Source organism: Montipora capricornis, chromosome 12, assembly GCF_036669925.1.
Source record: "Montipora capricornis isolate CH-2021 chromosome 12, ASM3666992v2, whole genome shotgun sequence".
Lineage (NCBI taxonomy): Eukaryota > Metazoa > Cnidaria > Anthozoa > Scleractinia > Acroporidae > Montipora > Montipora capricornis.
Window position 1 is genome coordinate 7,275,871 of NC_090894.1, and position 11,795 is coordinate 7,287,665.

At 39.3% G+C, this 11,795-nt stretch overlaps 1 protein-coding gene across 1 annotated transcript in view; it reads right to left on the reverse strand.

Annotated features, from left to right (window-relative positions):
• Window positions 1-382: 382 nt before the first annotated feature.
• LOC138026606 (tetratricopeptide repeat protein 28-like) overlaps window positions 383-11,795 on the reverse strand; it is a 12,571-nt gene continuing 1,158 nt past the window's right edge. Inside the window, exons 2-3 of the mRNA XM_068874021.1 lie at window positions 2,118-5,019; window positions 383-1,668 (exon numbers count right to left, since the gene is read on the reverse strand). Coding sequence (XP_068730122.1) covers window positions 1,649-1,668; window positions 2,118-4,971 — 2,874 coding nt within the window. The 5' untranslated portion in view covers window positions 4,972-5,019 and the 3' untranslated portion in view covers window positions 383-1,648. The remainder of the gene's footprint in view (window positions 1,669-2,117; window positions 5,020-11,795) is intronic.

Below are 11,795 nucleotides of genomic sequence, written 5' to 3' on the forward strand. Positions count from 1 at the left end.
GGAAAATGTCGAAAAAAGATGAGAAAAAAATGAAAAAAAAGCCTTTTTTGGATTTCTTCTTCCCCATGCCCTTGATCTCTGTCTCTCGGCCAAATTTGGGCATTGTTCTATGCGCCATTCGCCAATCGGCAAATGGCGCATAGAATCTTGACGATATTTACAAACATAGTTTTTGAAGGCATAATGATTTGTTCTACGAAACAGAATCTAATTTTTTAGACGGCAAGTCGATTACATTTTTCATTGAAATTCAAATTTCGCGCTTTTAGCTGCTTACACCAATGGGAACAGCCGAACTTAATTTGATTAAAAATGTTGGCACATTTTAACTAACCGACGCTATTGCCGCGGGCTATTGTTTTTCTGCCTGCTTCTTAGCCGGACCATTACTTAGCGTTTAAAACATATTCCCACAAACTGAAGGTGCGTGCTTTTTAGCAGAGAAACGAGATAAGAAACGCTGATCTTATTGTGCATCGATTTGGTTAGTCTACTGTTGAAAGTTTTAGTTTCTCCGATTTTTTCCTTCTGTTCTTTCGTTTTCTTTTGTTTTCCCGAAACCACAATATAAAACAGAAAAGTAAACAAAAGAATGGACCCAATCCCGAGTTGGCGATTCCCTGATAGCTAGCCGATTCCAAAAGACTTTCAGAAAAACTTGCAGTAAAACCTTTGCAGGTGGCGTTACATAATGATGGCATGATGTTCAGGGTCACAGATTGATGTTTACGCAAGAAGTTCACTTTGTTCATGGCGTGAAATATTTTCACAGTGACTGTGACCTTTTTCACAGCGTGAAATGTGGCTTGAAATATTTCACGCTGTGAAATATTGTGAAAGGGAAATTTCACTCACATTCCAATAATTTTTTACAAATTCATGGCCAGGACCGTGAAAATAGCCATAGCGTGAGATTTGGATAAACCCCCTTTTTGTAAAAGAGACTAACCAGTGAGTGGAGATGACTGACTGAAATTCAATACAGTATGGTAATTGTGTAGGATGATGATGTAATAAACTTCCTTACAGGTTGAACGAGTGTCTGGTTTCCTTTATCAATACCATTATATTGTACTACACGAGCTGTTATAGTGGTGAGAGCACTCACCTTCGGCATGACTATTCCGGGGTTGGGATGTAAGGGGTGAGGGGTAGGGGGCACCACAGCTGAAACAACGTTTACAAAAATGCTAACCCTACGCCTAAACATTATCTTAAATCACGAAAAGAAATCTAGACGTTTGCCTAATTTGATTAATTTGATTATTTAGCTTTGGCCATAAACACAGAAAATACACATTCCCCGAGACTGTCACTTGATTTTAAATGGAACGTTGGTATACCAAATTAAAGAGGTATACTTGTCACCAGCTTCACATAAAATAAACACCTGAGAAATATACAGCAAAACCTTCGAGTTATTTTGAAGTATTTAAGAGCCACTAAATAACACGATCGCTAGATCATCAGTTATGGAAGCAAACCGTTTTGCCAATCCCTAATTTCTATCAAGTGATTAACTAATCCTGGTACAGACCCTTACAAAACAAGGCACAAAATGCAAGGACTTGGACACTATTACTCATATAATCGAAGAAAGGAAGAAAGGAAATAACATATTGACGTATCAGAGTCCCAAGTGTTTTTCTCACGTTTTAGACATCGTTTCTGAAAAAAGAAACAATAAAGAAAGAAACAAATAATGGGTTGAATAGCAATGCAGAATTTCATTTTGATTGGGAAGTAAATAATATCTCAATTATCTTAATTCATGAAACCGTTTGTGCTTGGCTAACAGCAATAATTCCTATTCAGTGTCACTTTGATGTGTTGACTGCAAGACCTCAATAGCTAACTTCACTTCACGTACGTAACTGGCATTCAGTAATCAGTTTCGCTGTCAGTCCATCATAAAGTAGCAGACCCGGTGAATGCACACAATATTTAATTCAAGTATTAGCCAAAGCAGTTCAAGTAAAAATAACTACACTAGCAACCGATTTTAAAACCATTTCTATTGGAAGAACGTCCCTGCTCCTTTCCACAACTCGCTGATTAAAAACATTTACAAAGTACAGCAATTCAGTCTTTAAAGTTATATTCAAAATAGCACTTACCATTGCTTTCGTGTTTCTGTTGCCCAAATTCAAAGGTGACATCATCGCCAATTAGCACAAATGGCGCCCAGTATTTTAAGGCAGAATAAGTCTCTCGAAGAGATTTCATAGCATGGTGAAGAGCTGTACTTGCACTCTTTCTATCTGCTAAGTGTTCGTAGAAACTTTTCATGAACATCAAGGTTGCCTTGTCGTCGATTGCCCAGAGTGACACCAGAACAGATCGGGCACCAGCACACAGGAAAGCCCTGGCTATTCCCACAATACCCTCAGATTTCACCTCTCCCTGGCCACTATGACAGCAACTCAGCACAACAAGTCTTGCCTGAAGATGAACTGCGTGAACATCGCTCAACGTTAACATGTAATCTTCCTCTTCTGGGATCTGTGATGTGCGTTTGGGATTTGGGGCCAAAGCAATTTCTCCAAATTGGTCATCTCCATGTGCAGCAATGTGGATTAAGGCAACTGACTTCATTCTTTTCAGCACCTCAGCTTTGGTTGCACTTTGACCTGTAAGAGGCACGGTCTGTAGAAGTTTTCCGATCATATCCACCTCTTTTTTTGCGCATGGCAGCTGTTTATACATGGGTTCACCCTTGCCCCAAGTGACTTCCTTTAAGCATGGATCGCCAACAAGCAGCGCTTCATTCTTACTTTGGAAGTAGTCAGGTGCACTAGTGATCACTTTCAAAGCGGTCAGCGAGGGAATTGCACGGATCCTGACAGCGTCACTCAATGCAGAAAAAGGAGCCAAGCAAAATGGTCCATCAGGAACAAAGACTAAGTCATCACCCTGCAGCAAGTCTGCAATAGGACTGACTAAGACATCATACAAGGGCTGTAAAGAGTTCACAGAGAAGCTCAAGGACTGAATGGTTTCCTCAACAGCTTCCCTGTTGCATGAGAAGTCGTTTCGTTGTCTGTCAAGCGAACGATTCTCGCATTGTACAACAGTCCCCACGCCAATCTGTTCAAAAGTACTTTCCATCAGTGAGACGGCACTTCCATTTTCAATTTCCTTTCGTCTAAAATTCATCCCGATATCTTCTCTTAGCACCCAGAAGCTGATCGTGTTCCCATCCAGTGCTGTGAAAACAGTTTGCGAAGGTAAATCTTTCATTCCAACACTTCCCTTCATCGTAACTGCCAAAGAGGGTTTCTCATCAACACCGTATTGCATCTTTAAAATGTCTCCCAAAGCCTGGGCTCGTCCTTGCTCAGCAGCATACAAAGCCTCATCTACCTCACCACTCTTCAAGAGTGCTGTCCACAGAGCATTGTATGCAAACTGCTTTGTGTCACGAAAGCTTATTTTCCATGCATCTTCTGACTGAAGAAGACTCCTTGTTTCTTCATAGTAATTTATGCTTTGACGATAATAATTAAGAGCTTTGCTCAAGGAGTCTGAAGTTTCATGAACACGACCCAGCTGATAACACGCCATTGCCTGCCCTATGGGGTCCCCACCTTCTTTTGCAATATTCAGATGTTGATTGAGGTACTCTATGGCTTGCCTAAAATTCCCCAGACTGCGATAAGCGATGCCGAGATTGCAATAGGCTGCTCCTTCTCCAGCTTTGTCCCCAACTTCTTTCACAATACGCAGATGTTCATTGTGGTACTCTATGGCTTGCTTACAATTCTCCTGATTGTGATAGGCATTGCCAAGATTGCCATAGGCCGTTCCTTCTCCAGCTTTGTCCCCAACTTCCTTCGCAATACTAAGATGTTGATTGTGGTACTCTATGGCTTGCATAAAATTACCCAGACTGCGATAAGCGATGCCAAGATTGCAATAGGCTGTTCCTTCTCCAGCTTTGTCCTCAACTTCCTTTGCAATACTAAGATGTTGACTGTGGTACTGTATGGCTTGCTTAAAATTCCCCAGACTGTCATAAGCGTTGCCGAGATTGCCATAGGCTCTTCCTTCTCCAGCTTTATCCCCAACTTCTTTCGCGATACTAAGATCTTGATTGTGGTACTCGATGGCTTGCTTAAAATTCCCCAGACTGTCATAAGCATTGGCAAGACCCGAATAAGCTTTTCCTACTCCAGCTTTGTCCCCAACTTCTTTTGCAATACTAAGAACTTGATTGTGGTACTCTATGGCTTGCTTAAAATTCCCCAGCCTGTGATAAGCGTCGCCGAGATTGCAATAGGCTGCTCCTTCTCCAGCTTTGTCCCCAACTGCTATCGCAATACTAAGATGTTGATTGTGGTACTCTATGGCTTGCTTAAAATTCCCCAGCCCTCTGTAAGCGATGCCGAGATTGCAATAGGCTCTTCCTTCTCCAACTTTTTCCCCAACTTCTTTCGCAATACTAAGATCTTGATTGTGGTACTCTATGGCTTGCTTAAAGTTCCCCAGACTGTCATAAGCGATGCCAAGACCCGAATAACCTTTTCCTTCTCCAGCTTTGTCCCCAACTTCTTTCGCAATACTAAGATGTTGATTGTGGTACCCTATGGCTTGCTTAAAATTCCCCAGACTGTGATAAGCGTTGCCGAGATTGCCATAGGCTTTTCCTTCTCCAGCTTTGTCTCCAACTTCTTTCGCAATATTAAGATGTTGATTGTGGTACTCTATGGCTTGCTTAAAATTTCCCAGCCTGTCATAAGCGTTGCCAAGACTCGCATAAGCTATTCCTTCCCCGGCACCGAAACCTATTTCCTTAAAAATGGCTAATGCTTCTGTGTAACTTCTAATGGCCTGATTAAAGTTGGCTACTCCATAATAGTAGTTACCCAAATCGAAACAAGCCAAACCCCTCCCTCGTCTGTTTCCCTCCTTTGTTGCAACACTAAGCTCTTGCATATGCCGCTCCAAAACGTCAATCTTTCTATCCACCATTTTTGATAATCAGAACTGCGAAGGTTTTCTCAGAAATCTGGGGTGCACCTAGAAGATAAATGACTGACTTGAAGAATTTTGTAAATAATCAAGGAAGTATGTTATGCAATGACGAAAAAACAGCCTGAAGGAAAACAGTGGCATCCCATTTCATCTTTCTATCTAAAGCTGAAGGCAATAAGATATGCTTCTCTGGTAGGAAATTCGCTGTCGGTATGTAACCGACAAGTAGCTGGCATGTAGTAGATTGAAATTGTTCAATTTTGGCCCTAATTTCATCCATTGGGTTCAAACATGCTACAGAAACATACATAGGTGTGTGATAAATAACAGACTTTCATCTGAACACTTTAACCTTGAATGTGGGGTACGACAGGGAGACCCACTCATTTTATCTCTTTGTAGTTATTATAGAAACATAAGCAATTGCAATTGGACAAAATAAAGATATAAAAGGTATCTCTGTTGGGAGTGAGCAGACAAAAATTCTTCAATACGCAGATGATACAACAGCAATACTAGCCGACACATGCTCTGCTACTGCTCTTTTTAGGCTATTAGATGATTTCAAGATTGTCTCTGGCTTAAAGATTATTTCAAAACGGAAGACGTGGATAGCCTCTTCAAGGAACTGCAAAGCACAGCCTTTTGAGATTAAATGGCCTAAGGAACCAATAAAGGCTTTAGGAATTTATTACACATATGATCAAAAATTGCTTCTTGAAAAGAATTTCATAGTTTCAGTTATCATTTCAGCTCTTATGGAATGGTTCTGATCAAGTCACACGCAGATCGGCGATAAAGGTGATTGATTTTGTTAGTATGATAATATCGATTGGCATGGCTAAAAAGAACAATTAGCTCCAATGATGGCACCTGGAAAAGGTATCTGACATATAATCTACAACGCTTTGGCAACCTTTTCTTGTTTCATTGCATCCTTCCATTCAATATTTCTTCTCAATTCTATCTAGAATTTCTGCAGTGGTGGTCAGAATTTAGGGATACGTTCTCTTCAGAAAAAGACTGGAGTTATATTCTTTGGAATAACAAACAATAATAAAACAGTTTATTATAAAAGCTATTTCGAGGATGGTGTAGTTCATATCAGTGATCTATCCTTTCATTTAAATAACAAAGATTCCTTTTCCCTAGTTTCTAACAGGAATTCTAAAACTAATTCTCTAGTTTGGGCAGGTCTTCGACATTCCTTCCATTTTAAAAATTAGTACTTATAAATCGACAACAGGTGAACTTTTTCTAAAAATTGACGATACTATATTTGATAAAAAACTTAAATGGGAGTTCTCTAGCTAAAAAAATTTAAAAATTGCAAACTTTCGACCACTAGAACTGTGGTCTTCACCGAGCAAAAAGATGAATGAAGTAAAAATTCGCAGAATATATAGTGAGATAAAAATGATAACAATGAGTGAAATTAGGGAAAAAAAAGTGATTAAGATTTTTTGTTAAAAAGTATGCGGTATTGTCCTGGAAGTGGGTGTGATGGAGGTGTGCCAAGATTCTAGAAATTTCCTGATGTGGAAATTTCCTTTGTCAATTTGCGGCTGCCTCGTGTTTGAGCCTAAAAAAAGCTGTATATTTGCTGTGACGAGCATGTCATTAAGGGATTTACCCCTTTTGTATGATATTATTGGAGGTTTTAGGTAGATATCTTTCAGCATAGGCTGATTTTCTGATACTCCATTGTTCCATCAATACCTTTTTAAGGTTTTTGACTGCTGGGTGGTATGTTGTAACAAAAGGCAAAATTCTCTCGTTTGTCTTTTTGTTTTGAGTTAAAGCCGAACGTCTGGAGTCAAAATTGACCTCCAACAGACACCTTTCTATGATTGCGCTAGGATAGCCGCGCGCTCTTAGGCGTTGCTTGAAATTTTCCAGGGTCTCTTCAAATGTTGTTTTCGAAGAGTTTGTTTTAAGCAGTCTCATTGCTTCGCCTTTAATGAAGCCACTTTTTACGCCTGGAAGGGTGGCATGACTTGAAGTGTGTATATTGCGGAGGGGTTGGCGCAGTGGTAAGATCTCTGCCTTCCAATCCTAAGGTCCTGGGTTCCATTCCCAGTTCTGCTGAGAGTGGAATATTTGGTGACCTTCTTTCCCGCTTAACTTCACTCAGCCTTCCATCCTTCCGAGGTCGGTAAAATGAGTACCAGCATGCATGCACTGCTTAGAAGCAGCTGCCATTTGCGCCTGTATATGCTTCCAGTCCGCTGGGGGTAAATTGATCATTGTAAAGCGCCTTTGAGACGTTTGTGATAAAGGCGCTATATAAATGCACCACTTTACTTTTATTGAAAGGTTTCAGTCGGCTTGTAGTGACTTCTGATGTCCAAGATGGATTCGTTCTTGAATCGTTCCCCTTTAAACACTACTGTGTAGAGGAACGTGATTTCGTTTTCTGATATTTCGGCCATAAATGTGATTTTGGGGAGGAATTTTTTAGCTTGCTTAATAAAAAGGTCCACTGTATTTTTGTCGCTGTCCCAGAGGGAGAAGATATCATCAAGATATCTTTTCCATATTCTTGGCTTGGTATCGTTCTGTTGTATTAACGATGTTTCAATGTGCGCCATGAAAATGTTAGCAAAAGAGACTGCCATTTTTGTCCCCATGGCAGTTCCATGTGTTTTTGGAAGTAGTTATCTCCATTGAACTGGAACGAGTTTTCGTTAAAATCAAACCAAGCATGTCTCAAGAAGTGTGTTGGGATCGGTGGATTATGATTGTGGAACTTTGCGTATGCCTTGCATACTATGTTTATTCCCTCTTCATGTGGTATATTCATATACAAGCTAGACCCGTCCATTGATACTAAAACTGTATCCTTGCCTATCTTTGTTTTCTCTATGAAATTTATGAAATCAGTTGTGTCCTGTATAAAGGATTGTTGTTTGTGTTCGATAGGGTGTATCCACAAATGAAGATATTCTCTGTAGGGCCATCACAACCGGAGATTATTGGTATGCCAACCAGGTCAGGTTTGTGAATTTTCGTTAATGTATAGAATACTGGTATTCTTGGCAGCTTAGGAGTTTGTGACAGCCATCTTTCAGTCATGTCATCAATGTGTTTGCCTTAGTATAGTTGGGTGATGACATCATCAACCTTCTCCTGTGTGCTTTTAACCACTGGTGTTTTGAGTGGTTGATAGTGTTCTTTATGCTCGAGTTGTTCAAAATCTCATAAGAGTTGCTGCCTTATTATATTGTTGTTAGTGGCGGGCGTTGGGATGAATTTGAGACCCTTGGATAGTAGGCTGACTTGGCTCTCTGTTAGTTTATGACTTGATAAGCTTTTTAGGAATTTTTCGCTTAACTCCCTTTTTTTGGCTAAAAGCCTGTTTTTTAAAGCATATTTCCTCCTTTTCCTCGTTTGTTTTTTCCAATGTGTTGGTTGTCATTGTGACAGGGTTATCACTGTTGATAAGGTCAGAGAACAAAATCACATAACATTCATCCTTTTTATTATTATTAAGGACATGTGAACATACAATTTCTTTTAAGTCAGAAATCTGCTTTTGTAAGTCGGCTAGGTTTACATTGTTGTTGTTTACAATGCGGTTTCCCGAATGCTTTTCGTTGAGAGGATGCCGAGTTACAGGTTTGTGTTTTCGAGCCGCGAAATTTAAACGAGCCTTTAACTTCCTCTTCTGGCTTTCAAGCCTTCATTTGTGGAAGCGAATTAGTGCGTTGACTAGACCTTGTTCAAAGTACAACAGCAGTCATCATGAACAAGACTGAAAAAATAAATGAAGAAATACCTAGGAGATTTCAAGATGGCGGCCAATTCTTAAACTGCATCGAACTGTAACAATCGGAGAGCTGGAAAGCTCGAGATAAATGAAGGTGTGTGCATCTGAATGCCTCACTATTTTGATAGAGTATTTAATTTGACTAATAGATGATTTTTAGGGGTACTCCATAGGGTACTCCATGAAGTAGGGCTCCGCATTTTGGCCATCCCCTTTTTTTCCTCCGTTTCGCGTCGTCCGACCGACCCAAATTTTGGGCATTTTCCAAAAAGAAAAAAAAAGTTAACAACGTTTTAAAGCCATTTTATGTCGCACAGGCGTTTTGGTGGTTGATCCTTTTTCCCACGCTGTCTTAATTCTACCACAACATCTGCCAAATTTTCCGCCATATTGATTTTGGGTTCACGTCTTGTTGTTTTCCTGGCTCCACAGCTATGATGCCGGGGTACCAGGCCTCCGAGTCCGAGAATGCTTATGATTTTTTTTGTAGGGTTTTTTTTTTCAATCTGACCGACCAACCCAATATCAGTAAACGCATTCGGCGGTAAACAAAAAAAAAGGGGATGGTCTCATAACAAACATCAAAAAAATAAAAAAATTGTGATTTATATTTTGGAAGTCCACTATATATTTCGACCTACGATCCTCGTCAGTTGTCCTCCATTTAAAATACCGTAGTTATTCGGTTATAAGGCACACAGTTTTTTCAAGAAAAATCTGTCTTTGGGTGGCAAGTTAGTGCTAAAATTGGGGTGTGTCTTATAGCCAAGTATTTTCACGCAACAAAATCTTAAGATCACAATTTGAGAAGAACTTGCAGTTAAAAACGAATAGTGCTTTTGGAGACATTTAGAAAACTAAACGACTTCAAGAGAAAAGCAAACAAACGGAAATTTGCATACATGCTTAAAAGCACGTGCTCAGTAACGTGATACCCAGGGCAACAATACAATCATTCAAACCTTGTTTCGAATTCCGAGAATCGTGTTTGTTGCTCACATGAAAAGTTTCTTCTCTGAACAAACAGTGTGGAGATAAAACATACCGGTACCTTCTCCGTTCATCCAGCCTTTCTTGTGCACTGAAATTTGCATCCTTGGTGGCGTGTTGATATTCAGCTGTCTAACACCTTTGAATATGACTTTCGGTGGGAGTTTTCCGCCATTCGCTTTCGCTTGAATTCTGAAGTCTGAACTCTGACTATTTATTACGTCAGAAGGTTCAAATAAAAGTGTATGCATAGTATGTTTATCATTTCAGGTGTCACCATTTAGCTTTTGTTTTTACGTATATCATTTTTCACTTTGTTTACGTTAACAAAAAGAGTTTGCATGTCTCGTGATGACGTACATCATGTCTGAGAACGCGTGGACCATTCCAATGTCTCTTACATGCACAATTTATGTATTTTTAAATGGCAGACGACTGACGAGGATTGTAGGTAGAAATATATATTGGACTTTTTTGACCTTATTTATTAGGGTTTTTTTTTCAAGAACTATTTTACAGTTTTATTAGTTGAGCAAAGTGCGTCGAACCTGTACAGAAGACACGAGTACAGTAAGTCATTCTAAGGCTTCGGCTAGTATGGATTTATCATGAGATTCCTCAGGAGGTGAAGGTCCCCCATTTCCCCACTGTCTTTAGTCCCAGAGCCACTCTTCTCTATCCTAATCTAACTGATTGGTTCCTAAACATGGAAGCTATAGGCTTATTGCATGGAGTATTGTCATTGCCAGGGTTGAATTGGCCCATTTATGTGGGCTAAATATATATTTTAAAGAATAAAGATAATTTCAACTTCTGGGTTATACTAAATGATAACATAAATAAGGGAATTCAACTCAATATCTTAAACTTGTGTATCTTCAAACAAGACATTTGTATCATATCAAAGTGATACTATCTGTTAATAAAATTTATACCTGTGAATAAACTAAACAAATACAGAATCCAAAGGTCATTATTGCAGGAGTTTGAAATTTTTGCAAGACGAATGCATCTTAAATACATGTTCTAAGGACACAATAAACGTTCAACCTTCTACGTTAAATCTGATTGGAGTCCACCAGTTCAAAAATTTGTCGCCCTTGAAAGCTACCTTAAGGAGGTTAAATGACAACTAAAGGAAGTAAAAATAACAAAGATGTTACAAAACTTGTCACGAGAAGAACAAAAGGCACTAAATGAATTGAAACAAAACGATGATATTAACCCGAAAAAAGCCAACAAGGGCATTACCACTGTCATGATGAACAAAACTGACAAAATAAAGGAGGGAGAAAACCTCCTTAACGACGAACAAAGCTACAGACGTCTCACATAACCCATGGTGAAAGGAACTCACAACAAGGTCTTGCACCTTATAACTGACCTACACCGTGAAAACCACATGGATGACATGAAAAAAAAAACATAGCTTTCACAAACACCCAACTCACCTAGAATACCACAGTTTTATACTCTAACGAAAATTTACAAACCAACCATAACAGCGAGACCAGTCACCTCGGGTTATGACAAGCTGGCTGCATTTTCATGAAATCATTTATGTCTTGTCACTTTACGAAATTTACAGTTGGGAATTAAAAATCACATCACTAGTAAACTGTCAGGTATTAAAAATGTTGCCCTATTTCCCGTACACTTAGACTTCACGATTGTAGAAACGAAACGTTCCAAATACTAATCGATTAGTCTGCTTGCGTTTGTTCTTTTCGTGACCAAGCTATCTTCTATTTAGGTGAGAAGATAATTTCAAGTTTTCGTTGAGGTAAGTAAAATTTGTTTCTTATTAAATGCGATTTTTATTGGGCGTTGGGTCATATCTCTTCATTTTCAAAAGCGGTCTCTTCTCGTAAAATGCGAGATAGATTTTATTTTTTCTCCACATAAGTCAAGCTAAAAGGTATGTTTTAAAACATAAGACTTCTAAGAATTTTCCGTTGCAGTTTCGTATCTCTGTGCAAAAAGTGAACTGACGGTACTGCACATTCACCAGCCAGCTAAATATCTGATCGATGGTCAGTGCGAGCGACACTGTTTACACAAA